This window comes from Poromitra crassiceps, assembly GCF_964638095.1.
Source record: "Poromitra crassiceps genome assembly, chromosome: 6".
In the NCBI taxonomy this organism is placed as follows: Eukaryota; Metazoa; Chordata; class Actinopteri; order Beryciformes; family Melamphaidae; genus Poromitra; species Poromitra crassiceps.
Window position 1 is genome coordinate 13,977,491 of NC_139627.1, and position 19,512 is coordinate 13,997,002.

The 19,512-nt window shown below is 44.0% G+C and overlaps 1 protein-coding gene across 1 annotated transcript in view; it reads right to left on the bottom strand.

The window, feature by feature from the left end:
• The window catches only part of grin3a (glutamate receptor, ionotropic, N-methyl-D-aspartate 3A), a gene marked incomplete at both ends in the record, with an annotated part of 132,976 nt that overhangs the window by 29,156 nt on the left and 84,308 nt on the right, over nt 1-19,512 (bottom strand). Inside the window, 4 exons of the mRNA XM_083638095.1 lie at nt 10,284-10,429; nt 14,089-14,472; nt 17,439-17,816; nt 18,454-18,745. Of these exons, the coding sequence (XP_083494221.1) occupies nt 10,284-10,429; nt 14,089-14,472; nt 17,439-17,816; nt 18,454-18,745 (1,200 nt within the window). The remainder of the gene's footprint in view (nt 1-10,283; nt 10,430-14,088; nt 14,473-17,438; nt 17,817-18,453; nt 18,746-19,512) is intronic.

Consider the following 19,512-nt stretch of genomic DNA (forward strand, 5'->3'; position numbering starts at 1 on the left):
CCCGACCCGGCCCCCGCCCACATATGGCGTGGGAGGGAAGGCCAGGCCGGGCAGCTATCATGATCGTAAAAGCCAAAATAACCATCTGAGGAAGAAGACGATATAAACGCTGTGGGGAAAAAATGAAATGTCTTTGTTCTGTGTACGATTCATCGGACATATAAAATATTGAAAACACCCTAATGTGCAGCCTTTCATCAGGGAATGTACAAAAAAGAGGGAGTATGACAATCAAAGGAGAGTATTTTTAAATGTTTCATGAGGACAGTGCTGTGTGTTGTTTTCTTCAAGATATGCAATGACTTCAACCTAAAGAGCATCTTCAACCATGTTTAAAAGATACTCAACTACAGAAATCATTCAGGAATCTTGATTTAGTAATAATAGATATAAATAATAAAACTATGTTGTCCCAAATAAATACACGGGTAGAGAATGACACTTTCACTGCCACAGCTGGGGGTTCAGTCTCCACTTTGAGCCACTCATGTTAAAAGAAAATGCTACTGTAAGGTGCATATACTCATTTCATTGATTACTAATATAGTACGTGGTCATTTGGCATATAAACCCTGAACATTTATATTTGAAGTAATAAAGCTGCATATTATTGGTGCTCCTGTAGCAAGCTTATTTATTTATCAATTGATTGACAATTGAAAGACAATCTAATTATAAATGATTAAGTGCAAAGTAAAAGTCCTTTAAAGTGACATAATAGTGGGGTCCATGTAATAAGTCCATGTAACATGTCCAGAGACTAGAGCGAGGCTACAGGTATGTGTTCAAATCAGCACAAAGGAAAAAGCAGATCGGAAAGCTGTTTTACATTGCTTTTTGCCAATTGATACGCTTTCTGCCTAAAAAACAAAACGTGCTCAGCATGCATTTCTCTATTGTTGAATGATACCGTTTTTTTTTTTTTTTTGTAATAAATTATTAGTTAAATTAGCCAATTGCAATTACTTTTAGTGTTTCTGATTTCTGTGTGGTGCTGATGGACAGCTCCTTTTATCATTCAAATAAGAAAAGTGCTCTGAGAATGCATTCTTTGGCCTCCGTACTGGTTAAACCACTGGACCAATCAATTGATCAAACAACCTCCTGTATCCAGTCTTGGTTCAGAGTTGTACTTATCTAAATAGTAGATGGTGTTTCTCCTCAAACCGTCTGTTCCAACTGCAAGCTGAGTAAAGATGTATTTTCAGATTCTATACCGCTCAGCCCAAGCCCACGCTCCAGCCCACTGTATCCTGCTTTGCTCCACAGGGACGCCAGCTGAATGTGAAGCAGCTTGGGATGACAGCGATGGCAGGGAGAGATCAGGATGGGAACAGGCAGGACTTGCGGCGGGGAATGACTTCTGCAGGGATGTACATTTTTCTTCGTATGATTTTCAAAAATCTTTGACTCTTTTTTTTTTTTTTTTGCACACACAATTCCCTTTTAGGGAGATTTCTTTTCTGTTTGCTTGACCAGAGAAAATGTACTTTTCAGGGAGTGATGACAGCATGAGCAGCTCGGGGAGAGACTGCTGCTCAAAATATGACTGTGTTTGAAGACCCTGGGACCGCGGGTACTGTGTTTGTGCATCTGAGCGTGCGTATAAGGCAAGGCAAGCTTATATAGCACATTCCATATGTCGCAGTGTGAGAATGGTAAATGGATGGTAAATGGACTGCATTTATATAGCGCTTTTATCCAAAGCGCTTTACATTGTGCCTACGTTCACCCATCGGGAGCAATTTGGGGTTCAGTGTCTTGCCCAAGGACACTTCGACATGCGGACTGGAGGAGCCGGGGATCGAACCACCAACCTTCCGATTAGTGGACGACCTGCTCTACCGCCTGAGCCACAGCCGCCCCAGCCCCACAGCCAATATTTGTTGTCATATATACACTATCCCATACATAGTATTCAATAATGTAACTATATACAGTAGTTATAAAAAATAAAAATAAAGTTTTTTAAATGTACTGTAAATTCCGGACTATAAGCCGCACCAGTTTTCCCGTTTTTTGGCCTTTTTTGGCCCCTGCGGCTTATATAACGGTGCGGCTTATCTATGGATTTTTTCAAAAAAAAAAAAAAAAAAAAAAACTATTTTTTAGCACTCTTTCTAACTATAAATCCTATATAACTATAATAAGTTTTAATTTCCTCTCTTGCCCTCTTTTCACCACACTGTATGACACTGTATGACACTGTGTGCACTGTAAAAAACAACACAGGTGGTGTTGTGTTATGTTGTTTTGTTGAAATGTTAATAAATGGGAGCTTCCTCAAACAGCCATCTCTTTCCCGACAATCCCCTCTGTGCATGAACCCTTACATATGGTAATTAAACATTAAAAAAAAAAAAAAAAAAAAAAAATACCATTAAAACACCCGCGGCTTATAGTCCGGTGCGGCTTATATAAGAAAAAAATAGTCAACTTTGCAGGTGCGGCTTATACACCGGTGCGGCTTATAGTCCGGAATTTACGGTAGTTATTCATACATACAAACATACAGTCAGACAGACATACATACGTACATAGTACATACATACTTACATACATAAAACATGTAATCTAACACCACCATGTGAAAATCCATGTTTTCCCTCGCTCTGCTTTTGTTCACAGGTGGAGTGGACCCCTCCCCCTCCTATAGAGCTCAACGTTCAGGTGACTTTTCGTGACGTCGCCCGGTCCGGAAGTGAAATCCCCATTCATTTTCTCCATGGACATTTCGAAAAGTTACGAGTTTTAAGGCTGGAACCAAGCCAACCGGCGACCTACTGAATCGTGAGTGACCATAAAACATTTCACTTGGAGCAAAAACAAAAACCAGTTTTTCTATTTTTATTTTTTGCTCCAAGGGAAATGTTTGATAGGAATTCATTTCCGGACCGGGAGACGTCACGGAAAGTCACGTGACTGTTGAGCTCTAGTAGTCGGTGAGCCACCTCCCCAATAGTCTCAACGCCAGACCCATGAGAGTTCTTACGCTGATACACTACGTTACTGCATGCTGCAGATCTCTCTCTGGGTCTGATACTACGTTACTGCATGCTGCAGATCTCTCTCTGGGTCTGATACACTACGTTACTGCATGCTGCAGAGCTCTCTCTGGGTCTGATACTACGTTACTGCATGCTGCAGAGCTCTCTCTGGGTCTGATACACTACGTTACTGCATGCTGCAGAGCTCTCTCTGGGTCTGATACACTACGTTACTGCATGCTGCAGATCTCTCTCTGGGTCTGATACACTACGTTACTGCATGCTGCAGATCTCTCTCTGGGTCTGATACACTACGTTACTGCATGCTGCAGATCTCTCTCTGGGTCTGATACACTATGTTACTGCATGCTGCAGATCTCTCTCTGGGTCTGATACACTATGTTACTGCATGCTGCAGAGCTCTCTCTGGGTCTGATACACTACGTTACTGCATGCTGCAGATCTCTCTCTGGGTCTGATACACTACGTTACTGCATGCTGCAGAGCTCTCTCTGGGTCTGATACACTACGTTACTGCATGCTGCAGATCTCTCTCTGGGTCTGATACACTATGTTACTGCATGCTGCAGATCTCTCTCTGGGTCTGATACACTACGTTACTGCATGCTGCAGAGCTCTCTCTGGGTTTGATACACTACGTTACTGCATGCTGCAGATCTCTCTCTGGGTCTGATACACTACGTTACTGCATGCTGCAGATCTCTCTCTGGGTCTGATACACTACGTTACTGCATGCTGCAGATCTCTCTCTGGGTCTGATACACTACGTTACTGCATGCTGCAGATCTCTCTCTGGGTCTGATACACTACGTTACTGCATGCTGCAGATCTCTCTCTGGGTCTGATACACTACGTTACTGCATGCTGCAGATCTCTCTCTGGGTCTGATACACTACGTTACTGCATGCTGCAGATCTCTCTCTGGGTCTGATACACTATGTTACTGCATACTGCAGATCTCTCTCTGGGTCTGATACTACGTTACTGCATGCTGCAGATCTCTCTCTGGGTCTGATACACTACGTTACTGCATGCTGCAGATCTCTCTCTGGGTCTGATACACTACGTTACTGCATGCTGCAGATCTCTCTCTGGGTCTGATACACTACGTTACTGCATGCTGCAGATCTCTCTCTGGGTCTGATACACTACGTTACTGCATGCTGCAGATCTCTCTCTGGGTCTGATACACTATGTTACTGCATGCTGCAGATCTCTCTCTGGGTCTGATACACTATGTTACTGCATGCTGCAGATCTCTCTCTGGGTCTGATACACTACGTTACTGCATGCTGCAGATCTCTCTCTGGGTCTGATACACTACGTTACTGCATGCTGCAGATCTCTCTCTGGGTCTGATACACTATGTTACTGCATGCTGCAGATCTCTCTCTGGGTCTGATACACTACGTTACTGCATGCTGCAGATCTCTCTCTGGGTCTGATACACTACGTTACTGCATGCTGCAGATCTCTCTCTGGGTCTGATACACTACGTTACTGCATGCTGCAGATCTCTCTCTGGGTCTGATACACTACGTTACTGCATGCTGCAGATCTCTCTCTGGGTCTGATACACTATGTTACTGCATACTGCAGATCTCTCTCTGGGTCTGATACACTACGTTACTGCATGCTGCAGATCTCTCTCTGGGTCTGATACACTACGTTACTGCATGCTGCAGATCTCTCTCTGGGTCTGATACACTACGTTACTGCATGCTGCAGATCTCTCTCTGGGTCTGATACACTACGTTACTGCATGCTGCAGATCTCTCTCTGGGTCTGATACACTACGTTACTGCATGCTGCAGATCTCTCTCTGGGTCTGATACACTATGTTACTGCATGCTGCAGATCTCTCTCTGGGTCTGATACACTATGTTACTGCATGCTGCAGATCTCTCTCTGGGTCTGATACACTACGTTACTGCATGCTGCAGATCTCTCTCTGGGTCTGATACACTACGTTACTGCATGCTGCAGATCTCTCTCTGGGTCTGATACACTACGTTACTGCATGCTGCAGATCTCTCTCTGGGTCTGATACACTACGTTACTGCATGCTGCAGATCTCTCTCTGGGTCTGATACACTGTTACTGCATGCTGCAGAGCTCTCTCTGGGTCTGATACACTACGTTATTGCATGATGCAGATCTCTCTCTGGGTCTGATACACTACGTTACTGCATGCTGCAGATCTCTCTCTGGGTCTGATACACTACGTTACTGCATGCTGCAGATCTCTCTCTGGGTCTGATACACTACGTTACTGCATGCTGCAGATCTCTCTCTGGGTCTGATACACTGTTACTGCATGCTGCAGAGCTCTCTCTGGGTCTGATACACTACGTTATTGCATGATGCAGATCTCTCTCTGGGTCTGATACACTACGTTACTGCATGCTGCAGATCTCTCTCTGGGTCTGATACACTACGTTACTGCATGCTGCAGATCTCTCTCTGGGTCTGATACACTACGTTACTGCATGCTGCAGATCTCTCTCTGGGTCTGATACACTATGTTATTGCATACTGCAGATCTCTCTCTGGGTCTGGGACACTTTCCCTCAGAGGGCTGGTTATGGGAGGGAACCGTTCACTTGGCCAGTCATATGCCAGTGATGGCTTCAGTCCTCTCCAATCAGTAATGACTTTGCGATCAGACGACACGGGAGGCGCAACCACATTTTTCGAACCGCTCTCTCATCGGTGCTACGACCGGTCACTCATTCAATTTCAACCCGCCTTCAAAACCACCAGTGGCTGTTAACTGGCACAGACTCACTTATGTAGTATGCGGAGCGCAACGTAATATTTGAGTCTGGGGGGAGAGACTACCTCCCCACAGACTGGTTTTATCATTGTGCAACAGTTACACTGTAACCAGCGTATTTTATTGTTTATTATTTTGCTACTATTTGCAATAAAGTGCTGTATTTTATTACTCGCCTCTGTGATCTATTGGGGATCGAAAATAATCAGCTTGTTGTTGGTTGACATATTGTACACAAGGCAAATTCAATGTGCTTAATGTAAAACACAAAAATACTCAATTTGGTTAGTAAAAACAAACAAAAAACATTCACTTTTTACGTTTTATATTATTTATTTTATTATTGTTGTTATTATTATTACTATTATTATTATTACTATACTCTCTCTGCAGTAGGCTATATAAGTATATAAGGTGGGGTGAGCGTTCCTGAGGGTATGGACAGCACTGGCTGTGTGAGGGACTCTGGCCTTTCTATTCTGGACCCATGCCTGCGCGGCAGGCGGCGCCCGCACACTCTGAAGGCGTGGGCAGTAAGGATCATCCTTCACAGTCAAGTGGGACAACACTGGGGACATATTATCAGTTATGCTGGGCACCTGTGGTATTACCTTGGACCTTTGCTGGATATTCTGGACTTGTGTGTTCTAGAGTTCTGCCTTACACCCATCTTTACAAACCATGCGTTTGCTCTTATGGGGGAGTTTTACGGGGGTGGAGTGTATGTTTGTGACGTGTGTGTCTCTGCTCACTGATCCTCTCAGGCCCCTCCCCCCCAGCTGTGGCACCTGTGCAGGAGAGCACAGGTGCACTCGCTCTGCCAATGAGAGGCTGCAGCTTCAACCCCTGGAGAGACAGACAGACAGGGCCAGTGGGCCATCCTGACAGCTCTGTGTGTTGGTGGTTGCCAAGCTGAACCCCTTGTTGTGTACTGGCATCGGTAGAACTTTGACTCTCAGTCTGAATGTGAAAACCCAACTCTTCTAGAGTCTGCTTATATTAGTGGTTGTTCTTTGTTGGTTGCAGGTTTGATTCCCGAACTGTTAATTATTGTTAATTCCTGGCTTGGGGTGTTTAAGCCAACAGACCTATTTGTTCGGTGTAACCTTTTTATTTAACTTTATTTTTTGCAATAAAACCTGATTATTGTGAATCCTCTCTCTGTCTCCTTTGTCCCCCAGTTTATGTTTTTATAACAAAACTTAAATCTCTAGCTTAGAAAATACCATGACTGGCAGGGAGGAGTTGGCAATAGAGCTAGCCTCCATTTTGAACCACAGGTGGGCCCCAAGAGTTAAATTGGCAGGAGTCCCTTGCCGCCAAAACATTAGAGCCCTAACATTGGCAGCCCAGTAGTAGTGCCTAAACACTGGTAAGACCAGCCCTCCTTCAGACTTGGGTTTTTGCAAGTTAATTTTCAAAATTCTATAGTTCATAGTTCCAGATGTAAGACAGAATTATGGAGTCTAGTTCATTTAGGTTTATTGGGCTACTTTGTCATAATTTATCACAAGTTACTACATATAGAGCAGCAGCGTAACGAGTCAGCCCCGGGCCCCGATGCAAGATGGTCAAACCGGGCCCTGATAGGATGGCGCAGCACACCGCAGCGGTGCTGCGAGCCCGACACCCTGCACCCCACCTGACACCCTGCACCCCACCTCGGCGTGCAGCGGAGTCGAGCCCCGGGCCGGCCGCCTGGAGCTCCTGTGGCGTCGAAAACCGGGTTTCTGAAACCGGGCAGGCACTACTTACCCCCGGAACTGTGTAACACCAGAGAGGCTGACAAGCGCACTTACCTAGTGCGCTGCAATATACAGCAGGGGCCCGGCCGACGCTCGGCCACACACCCGACCAGGGCGCCGATTTATGTCTGTGCCAGTGGGTGCCCATGCTTATGGCTGCGCCCGTCACTACGTCAGCAGGGGCACGTAGAGTGCACTGGCTCATGCAGCCAATCAGATTAACGGGCTATGTTTTGATCAACTCGTTTTGCAACCCGGGGCCGGCGGCGGGTGGAGTTTGCTATCAAATCAATGTAAAATGACTCGACCCCGCCCAGCCACAGCCCAGAGCCCAGAGCCGAGCATCCACGGGGAAATGAGGGGAGTGAGAGTGAGAGGATCTGCCTGTGGCACAGTCAGATCAGTCAGATAGGCATCTCTCTCTCTCTCTCTCTCTCCCCTCATTTCTCGGTGGGTGCTCGGCTCTTTCCGTGGGTGCCCGGGCGACCCGGCACCCACGGTTTCGGCGCCCATGCACCCGACGCTCGGCCACACACGAGCCAGGTGACCGGGCCCCAAGCACGCCGGGCCCCGATGCAGTCGCGTTCCCTGCATATATGGTAGTTACGCTGCTGATATAGAGTTTTCAACATTGGTAAGGAAGCATACCAATCACAACCATTAACTCATTGAGTGCCAGCCACTTTTGGAGAACGGACGCTCCCAGTGCCAGAGTTTCAGAGCATTTTCAGTGATTTCTCGAGGCCCACGGAATATTGTGTGATATTACTATGAGACTCTCTTCTATCATCAGCAAAAAAAAAAAAGTTTATTGATATCATTTTCCGTTCTTTAGTTATGAGCCGGAGAAGATAGGTTGATTTCACCAAAAAGAGACGTTTCAAATTAGAAGCTGAGATAATTAGCCTTTTGTGAAATGAAGCATTTCAAGCACATGACTGACTCTGAAGCTAATATTTTCTGATGTGACACCTCAAAAATAATTTCCTTCAATAAAACAGTGAAAACAAAGGAATTTTGTTTGGCAAAATCATATTTTTTAGCTGCAACCAGCAGCGCTGGCCCCTGCGTGCGCTGCTGGTTGCAGCTTCTTGCTGGTCTTGATTTACTGCTGGTGGGCATCAGATATTCTAGCTTGTTTGCCAATCCTGTCCTGCTGTCTGGGTCTGTCTGGGTCGGTGTTGTATGCTGCTCCCCCCCCCCCTCAACTGCAAACCCCTCCTCCGTGGGTGCGTCTCTGGTGGCTCTGGTGGCTCTCTGCTGAGTTTGCTCTGCACTGAAAAGTGCGCTACATCCAGCTTTTTTACAGCGTTCCGCGTGTATTTTTCACCGGCTCCCATCGCTTCCAGTTGAGAATAATAACAACTCCACAACTAATCATGCGGATGGGCTATCGCAGCGGACACGGAGGGGCTCAATTGTGGCAGCAGATTGGCTGCTGCAGGCACAGCTAACGTTATGCTTCATGCATATCGATGCATACCGATGCGATTTCCGTTTCCCCATGACTTCTTCTCTCTTTTTTCCTCGCCTTTCTCTAATCTGGAGAGCACTGTCGCCACCTAATGGGTCCGTAAAATAGCTTTTACACATTCAACATCCACCATACTTTCACAGGAGATGGATCTGGCTTTGATCCACGTCCCACCGTCAAAAAACGCAATTGACGACAATCGTCGTCATTGGCACTCTACGTTAGTATTTGAATTGACGACGATTGTCGTCATTGGCACTCAATGAGTTAACTCATAAATAAAATTACATTTATTTATTTTTTCATATTACGCCAGTTTAGATGTTGAGGAACCCTCTCAATATAAACATCAACAGTTTTAGGATCACTAAATACTTTATTTTGTGAACAAAATAGGCTTGTTTCTGTTTCTTCAACAACTTTCAGGGCTATTCTCTCAGAATGTTCATGTTCAACATTCAAATACAATTATTTTTTACAATCAATCTGCTTCAATTATTTTCAGATTTCAATGTATGACACTTCATTTGAAAGCTTACAATCCTCAATTTCATAATATATTAAAAAATAATAATAAAAAGGGGGAAGGGGAGGGGGAGAAATGACCTTGCTCTATTACCCAACACACCAGTCCCTGTCACATACAGTACATTATGCTCTAGCACTGTTACAGCCCATAGATACACTGCAGAACGCGTCATCATTCAGAAACCACGCCCAACACGGGGGAAAACACAAAGGACCAACTATCGTGCCAACTTCTAGCAAAACAAACCGTGGCTAACCGGGCGAACAAAGGAACTCTCGTCAGATACAGATAGTTTTGCAGATATCTAGGAGGAATTGGCTAGTGTCAAATAATGAGACTGCGTTTACTTCATTCAATGGAACTGCGAACGAGACGTGAGCTGATCACAACGTTTGTCTGCTGACTTTCTGCTTCCTGAAACTCCTCCCCCCAATCCTGGCGTTCTCCTATGTCGCGTGCTGCACACAAAGCTCTTATATACGGAAGATGAACACTCCAACTTACTTCATTGACAGCTAGATCCACATTTTTCTTCTCAACGGCTTCCTTGTTTTGCTCGGGAGTACAAAAAAACTTTAATTGGCGATTTTTTACATTTGTTGTGTGTGCGCAGCCCCACCACACAACCGCTTTTAGCTATGTTTAATTCAAGGAAAATGACACTGGTGTGTGGGAGTGAATGGAGCGCTATCCCCCGTGATGGGCGTAGCCTATTTCATGCAGTGTCTCTATGGTGTTGATATTGTCTTACTTGAGCTGGTCGATGCCGTCCGGTGTGGCGGGGACGTTGTAGCGCCTCATGTACTCGTGCATCTCTGGGAAACTCTTCTTCAAGTAATCCTCTGCGCTGGTCTCCCTCACTGTGGCGAAACGGAAACCCTGCGACGGGTGGTGCAGCTGGAAGAGGAGCACACAAACCAATATGCCACATGCACTGTGGGCATTGAAAGGCCTTTTCAATGCCCACAGTGCATCTCTTTCAGCTCAGTTTGTGCAGTCGTTATTCAGCTAACTGAAAAGGCTGAATGGGGACTCAGTGGTAAAGCAATACAGTTAAAGTGATCATAGGTAACATATACTGTATAAGCCCTGTTCGGAATCGGTCCCTATGACAGAAATAGTGGACTATTTAGTGTGTCGCCATTTTTTTTTATAGTGTCCGAATTCTCAACTGTTAATTTGATTCACTATGTAGTCCACTATAAAATACCCACAATGCACAGCGATTTCTAGTGAACAACGAATGTACCCGACATTTTCGCCGGTATACCACAATGCAATGCGGTTGTCTTTACCGGATCTGTGTAGTGTCCGAAACTCATTTTGATCATTCCCCATATAGTTCACTATATGATAAACACTATATGGGAATAGTGAGTGAGTGAATGAGTGAACGATTTCGAACGCGACTATAGTCTACACACGCTACACACTCGGAGACATCAGACTGGCTTGATGCGTTGAAGTGAGAGTCAATAGAGAATCTTTATCAATTGTATTGTATTGTACATTGTAATGCATGGATTATATTTATTGCATATTGTAGCTTTTATATTTTCTAGTATAGTAAAAATAGGAGAATTACATTTACTACATTTCGAGATTTAACTTGTAAGCCTGATTCTGAGGAGAGTACGCAAAATAAATATATGGTCAATCTGTCCTTTCATTGTCACATACGAAAATGCTGATACAATTTCACTCATATTTCAAGTACACTCATCACTGACTGACTCAAGGGTGGAACTACATCACTGACTGACTCAAGGGTGGAACTATATCACTGACTGACTCAAGGGTGGAACTATATCACTGACTGACTCAAGGGTGGAACTATATCACTGACTGACCCAAGGGTGGAACTATATCACTGACTGACTCAAGGGTGGAACTATATCACTGACTGACTCAAGGGTGGAACTATATCACTGACTGACCCAAGGGTGGAACTACATCACTGACTGACTCAAGGGTGGAACTATATCACTGACTGACTCAAGGGTGGAACTATATCACTGACTGACTCAAGGGTGGAACTATATCACTGACTGACTCAAGGGTGGAACTATATCACTGACTGACTCAAGGGTGGAACTATATCACTGACTGACTCAAGGGTGGAACTATATCACTGATTGACTCAAGGGTGGAACTATATCACTGACTGACTCAAGGGTGGAACTATATCACTGACTGACTCAAGGGTGGAACTATATCACTGACTGACCCAAGGGTGGAACTACATCACTGACTGACTCAAGGGTGGAACTATATCACTGACTGACTCAAGGGTGGAACTATATCACTGACTGACCCAAGGGTGGAACTATATCACTGACTGACCCAAGGGTGGAACTATATCACTGACTGACTCAAGGGTGGAACTATATCACTGACTGACTCAAGGGTGGAACTATATCACTGACTGACTCAAGGGTGGAACTATATCACTGACTGACTCAAGGGTGGAACTATATCACTGACTGACTCAAGGGTGGAACTATATCACTGACTGACTCAAGGGTGGAACTATATCACTGACTGACTCAAGGGTGGAACTATATCACTGACTGACTCAAGGGTGGAACTATATCACTGATTGACCCAAGGGTGGAACTACATCACTGACTGACCCAAGGGTGGAACTACATCACTGACTGACTCAAGGGTGGAACTATATCACTGACTGACTCAAGGGTGGAACTATATCACTGACTGACCCAAGGGTGGAACTATATCACTGACTGACTCAAGGGTGGAACTATATCACTGACTGACCCAAGGGTGGAACTATATCACTGACTGACCCAAGGGTGGAACTATATCACTGACTGACTCAAGGGTGGAACTATATCACTGACTGACTCAAGGGTGGAACTATATCACTGACTGACTCAAGGGTGGAACTATATCACTGACTGACTCAAGGGTGGAACTATATCACTGACTGACTCAAGGGTGGAACTATATCACTGACTGACCCAAGGGTGGAACTATATCACTGGTGGGGGACATGTTCACTATTTGCTTGTTAAATCCTGCGTTCCTGGAGGTGTAATGTGTTCCTCGCATGTGTTTGCATCCTTGTGTGTGTTTTCGTGTGCCTTTCGTGTATACCTTCACAAAGATATATTTGGAAGGTTCCCGGTTCGAGGTTCCTCCTGTCAGCGTGTCAAAGTGTCCTTCAGCAGAGACACTGAACCCTAACTGCTCCCGACGAGCTGGTTAGCTAGCGCCTTGCATGGTTGTTGTCGTGTATTAAGTGTGAAGGGGTGAACGTGATGTGTTCATTCTAAAGAGCTTGTCGATAGATCAGACAAGCGCTCTATGAATAGAGTCCATTTACCATTTACATCAGAACCACGAAAGAGCCCTCCAAAACGCAATGTTGAATGTCGAGACAGTGGACTAAAAAAATAATTAATTACCTTCCTCTAACTGGGTCTACAAGAGTGGTATAATTAAAGAACAAATTTGCTCATTAAAAGTTTAAAAGGTCACACTAATGAAACTTGCTGCATATACAGTATGACCACCTGACCTTGATGTGCAGTCTTGTTAACTACAGATCAAAGTCTGCCAAAATGGGCGAATTAAGAAGTTTAAATGTCCAAATAGTTTAGGAAAGTGACTTTGATGAGAGAATGCCGTAGGACACGCTTGGGCAACGTTCGACAATCGATTGTTAATGCCTTAACTGTAATGAAATGTAATTGTTTATGTTAGCACGGAGCCTTAACTGTAATTAAATGTAATTGTTTACATTAGCACGGAGCCTTAACTGTAATTAAATGTAATTGTTTATGTTAGCACGGAGCCTTAACTGTAATTAAATGTCATTGTTTACGTTAGCATGGAGCCTTAACTGTAATTAAATGTAATTGTTTATGTTAGCACGGAGCCTTAACTGTAATTGTTTGTGTTAGCACGGAGCCTTAACTGTAATTAAATGTAATTGTTTATGTTAGCACGGAGCCTTAACTGTAATTAAATGTAATTGTTTTTACGTTAGCACGGAGCCTTAACTGTAATTAACTGTAATTGTTTAAGTTAGCACGGAGCCTTAACTGTAATTAAATGTAATTGTTTATGTTAGCACGGAGCCTTAACTGTAATTAAATGTAATTGTTTACGTTAGCACAGAGCCTTACCTGTAATTAAATGTAATTGTTTACGTTAGCACAGAGCCTTAACTGTAATTAAATGTAATTATTTACGTTAGCACCGAGCCTTAGCTGTAATTAAATGTAATTATTTACCTTAGCATGGAGCCAGGTGTCTGACTCAGGGCCAGCTGACGCTAAATGACCGGCAATAGCGTATTTTTTCAGACTCTGGTAAAGACAAATCTAAAGTAAATGATTAAAACGATATAGCGCTAAAGGTAAGAAGTTACACTTGACTTTTACACTACATTTACACACTATATTTATTTCAACAGTAACTGAAGCTGTGATGTGTAGATTCTTAGACGTGTCCAAATTATATAAAAAAGCCACGTGTCATATTTAACTAAATGAAAATACGATGTTGCAGTTCTCTGATGTCTTTCTCACCTTGGGGTCATGAATCCCTGACAGCTGTTCGTAGGTCTTCTCCCCGACCATGACGGCAGCCAGGTTGGCGGTGTAGGTGGACAGGCAGAACAGACAGAAGATGGCCCACAGGTTCATCAGCAGGCGGCCCGTCCAGCACTTGGGGGGCTTGATGGCGACGGTGCGTCCGAACAGGATGGCGTAGCACACGTTGAGCGCCGAGGAGAAGGAGAAGACGCGGTCGCGGTTGCGTCCGCGCGGCGTCATGCCGAACGGGCTGTGCCACTCGTACAGGGTGAGGAAGACGGCGGTGACGTGGAGCGAGACGAAGATGCCAAGCCACATGGACCAATGGAGAGGCCACATGAAGGCACCGATGGGTGCTGCTGTGTCCCGAGTGCGAACCTGGACAAGGGATGGAACAACCTTCAAATCATATTATCACGGTGGTTGAGTGATTGACTATCATGATGCATTATCATGATAATTTTAATACCACATTTAATGAGTTTGTTCATTTCTATGGTACAGGTTCTTCTTATTCAGATGAACCCCTAGAAAGTAGGCTTAGGCTGATATTCAACACCATCGAAAATCGCAATATTTAGTGAATATTGCAGCAAGAGGTGTTAAAAAAAGAAAAAAGAAAAATAACCACCCTGGGCTTGAAAAAAACACGCTCTACCATAAGGTCTCACTGCGGCAAAAAATATATCATAAAAAAAAGAGGTCTTTACTTTTATTTGTTGTTTTTGTTGAGTATGACAATAATGTAACGTTTGGTTCACCTGCTTTCGCACTACATTGCTTAGTTTGCACACAGTCATGATCCCAATCACCACCACATCATCAAGTGATTCAACATATAAATACATGGAGGCTGAAGAAAGCAATACAAGCATAATATATTCTTGAGAAGAATTCCTTTAACCTCTTCTACTCCACCTCTACTTACCAGACACTTTTTTTTCTTTTTTAAGGGGGGGGGGGGCATGTGACAGCATATGCCACATAGAACATCATCTGGAAGCTGGGAACCTGAAGGTTAATTTGAGGTGCAGCTCAGAACTGTGTGTCAAGGTCTTCTAGTCATATACATCTGTAATAAACATTGTGTTTTGATTAGGCGTCTATTCAAATGTTGAATGTTGAAATATGATGGCCATCCCCGTGCCATACATCCCGTGCATGCCCTTGTCTTGTTTGTGGTTGTACTGTATGTGCAAATCATGTTTTTTTTTTTTTTTTTGCATGGGATTAGCATAAAGTGGGCATGTCTGTAAAGGGAGACTTGTGAGTACCTATAGGACCCATTCTCACTCAGATATCTTGAGGTGAGAGGTCAAGGGACCCCTTTGAATACGGCCATGCCTAACGCTTTATTAGCACAGTACTGTATACAGTATATTATCATAGTGGTAGTAAAAATTCATCTTTTTACTTTCCACAATCACCACATTATCTGGAAATCGCAGAAGATTACACCATTGTTTCCACCTATGCTTAAATACTGATATACATTTATCTAGACTATTGATGCTAATAATAATAATAATAATAATAAAGCGTCGATCATTTGTATATCATGATATTTTTGACAGGACAAAACGATAGAGGAGAGAGCCATTGTAAAGCAAATCTCTTCCCTGGTTGGAATACAAAGAGGGAGAGAGGGGAGAGCGACTACCACCATCACTACATCTGTCAGCTGCTGAGTCTAGGTGTAGTCATTGTGGTAATAGGTTCACCTCTGGAAGCCATGTCCAGCCCCTTTAACAGATATTGCATTAGAATCCACTAATGTAGGGCTTGCGGAAATCACTATGCCACATCTTCATGATCGATAGTGACCAGCAAGCCCAGAGCACAGCGTGGAGGTGAGGTCAATGACAAAGGGAGGAGGGGTAAAGGACGTACATAGAACAGAGGGCCAATGTTGGTGTGCAGAGAGGAAGACAAAAAGTAGAAATGGACCGTATTGGTATTGGCCGATATTAACTTTATAAAGCAGTAATGGAGTGATATCTATATATCTATCTATATATATCTATATATTTGTATCTATATCTATCTATATATATACACACACATGTATATATGTATCTATCTATCTATATATATCTATATATCTATATCTATATAGATATAGATATATATATATATATATCTACTGTCGGATATATATATATATATATATATATATATATATATATATATATATATATATATATATATACTGTATATATATATATACATGTATATATACTGTATATATATATCCGACAGTTTAGAGTGGACAGCCACGTAATGATTCTTTTGTATTGTTTATTTATAGAGTATTCTCACTTTTTGCTTGATTGCTTGGTTCTTTTCACTGTCAATAATTATTAAGAACAAACTCAATAAGGTTGTTAATATGTCTAGAAGGATCGTAGGCCAACAACAACTCAGTGTGACACGGCTCTGTGAGTCTCGCCTAAGTGGGAAAGGGAGGGCAATCCTCAGTGACACATCACACCCTCTCAGTACTGAATATGAGCTGTTACCATCAGGACGGAGCTACAGCGGACTTTCCGTGCCCAGAGATCTCTTATACCTTCCAGTATAGCTCTGCTAAATAAACTATGAAGATATAATAATAATAATGTAATAGTCTTTCACTAGGGTTGGTGTGAAGCACTTTGTGAGCAGATATTTGTTATGTCATAACCGTTTGTATTGTATTGTATTGCATTGTACTGTACTGTATTGTATGTATTTTGTCCGACTGCCACAGATGCAAAAAGAATTTCCGAAAGGAGAACAAACTAAACTAACTAACCAACTATATTTGTATGCTACAACGATGCTTTTTTTTTTACAATGAAAAAGGAACACTGTATATTACTTTAAGTAATCACTGTGAAAATGTATCAATAAACATCATTTATGTAAAAGAAAAACTAAAAATGCATATCGGTATCACCAATGTCTGATATTGGTCTCTCAGCATAAAAAAAAAAACGTTTTTTTTTTTTACTTTTACTAACTTTAACTTTAATCTATATAATTTAGATGAAATGTAATACTGATGCCTCACATCTCACCTACATCAACAATGAGACCATCAGTGAAATGTTCATTGCGGACGGTGAACAAAATAACGTTAACCTTAGAATAAAACAGCGGGGGGAGAAGCACAGGCCAGCCTGTCACAGCTCGGCCGAACCGCTGGCCACAGCGGGAGGAGACTTTGATGTTCAGGATGCAGTCTTCGTTCCAGGAGAACACCAACACTTTTGTCCACAGGGGGGCCGCTAGAATCAGCACAAAATGAAAGTTCCTCGTAGCTGCTTTACAAAAAAGTGAAATAGAGACAGAGCAGAACTGACCAGGATTCCAAGGCTGGTGGAGAAGAAGGGCGAGGTGAAGTCGATGACCTGGCTCCTGGCCGAGTTGATGCTGAACGAGCTCACGGCCAGGTGGGCGGCGCCGCTGAGCAGATCGCCCACCAGCCCCGTCCAGCGGCCGTTCTTGAACGCCCCGTACTTCCCGTCGCCCACGATGTACAGGTCGAAGGTGAAGCCCATGTCCTCCGCCAGCTTCTCCAGCAGGTCGATGCAGTAACCGTAGCAGCACTTCTTCAGCTCCGTGGGAACGGTTCCGTTGGGTCCTCCCAGGTTCTGGAAAAGCCCCTTCAAGACCGACGACTCGTTTGTGAGCGGGTCGAGGCACAGCTGGCCCGCCGGGCACATCCCGTCCCCGTCCACCTGTAACAGTCACAAATATGCCTACAGTACTATGCTTTTGGAACATGGTTTTCTTAAAAAATAAAAAGATTATGAGTAGATAATAATTATGAGTTGGATGTAGCCAATGGACTAGAAGGATTGATTCTGCAGCCTGCTTTTAAATAGATGCGTACAATTTAGAGTTTGGTTCATCACCAATCACCAGTAACTTTATAATGTTCCCCACCATAGCAACTTTTTACCCGCATCTGGTGGGTTGGCGGGTGTTCATTTCAAGCCGTGTTGACAAGTATAGGTGATACATGTGTGAAATACCAATACTGACATTGTCTGGCTCTGTAGCTACTGCTTTGCTATGCTATTGAGGAGCTACTTCCCTTAAGGTGCGTTCACATCAGGGCAGAAAAATCTCCACCCATGCAAGTCTGAGAGGGTAACTTATTCGCAAAAGTTGAAAATTTCAACTCAAGCGAATGAGACGAATTTTGCGTCAAACATTTCGCTTCATTTGCGTCGCACGGGGCGAAATGCCATCTGCTCTGGTGTTTGCATTGACTTTTTTTTTTATCTCGAGGTGAAGATTTGTGAATGTTGCCTTGGTGTGAACGCACAGTAATGTAAGCAAAGCTAAGACGCGACCAAACTCATTACACACCTCCCTGGTGAACACAAACGGGTGCTCCACCAGCGTCACCACCCGCATGTGCAGCCGGGTGGGCCGGCGCCAGTCGCCTCCGCCTCCAGACCCCTGATGGTGAGGCCACGCCCCCTGGTCCATAAGGACCCTCCCCCGACGCCAGCGCCCCAGGCGGGTCCAGGTTGGCTGGCCCAGAGGGTCCAGCTGGAGGGACCAGATGTAGTGATGGGCCTCAGAGACGATGATCTGGCCCCGGCCGTTACTGGACATGAAGCCACTCTGGCCCTCGAATGACGTGTTGGAGAGGAATCTGAGGCAAGAGAGGGGAGGAGAGAGGGAGGAGAGAGAGATGACAGGAGGAGAGAGGGGAGGAGAGAGAGATGGCAGGAGGAGAGAGAGATGACAGAAGAGAGGGAGGAGAGAGATGAGAGATGACAGGAAGAGAGAAATGAGGGGGGAGAGAGTTGGAGTGTGTGGAGGATAGGAGAGGTGAGAAAGAGGTAGAGGAGGAAAGAAAGTTTTTAGTCATCCTATATATTTTACTGCACAAGGTTAATGTTATTGGTTATTCGCCAGCTGGAACAAAAACGTACAACCAGTTTCACACGGATGTGAACACAGGAAGTCTCGCTGTGCCTGACCAGTCAGTCTCTTTGGCTCCCGCAGTTTTCAAACGTTCTCTGGGCGTGAATTACAGACTGTTTAAGCTGCTTTGGCAGAATGTAGAAGAGACAGTCTGGCTTGAGAGACTAGACCAGCCAGTGCACACTGCGCACAGGCATTTAGAACATCTATAGAAATCACCCATCTCCTCGCTGATGATCTCACTTGCTAATGTAGGTATGAGGTATCAGTATTCATCTGAGACTGATTCATAACCAGTTAGAAGTTCCCCCGTAGCTGCCGGTGTGGGTGAGTGAGCTTTACTCACTGCACAGCACGGCCCGCTGGCTTCCTCTTATGTTCATTTGTCATGATTTTTTTTTTTCAAGACAGTTTCTGTATTTGCTGCATCTAGGATTTAGGAGGCTCACATGTAGCATTATATTTTACCCTTGGTTAGTTTGCACAATAATT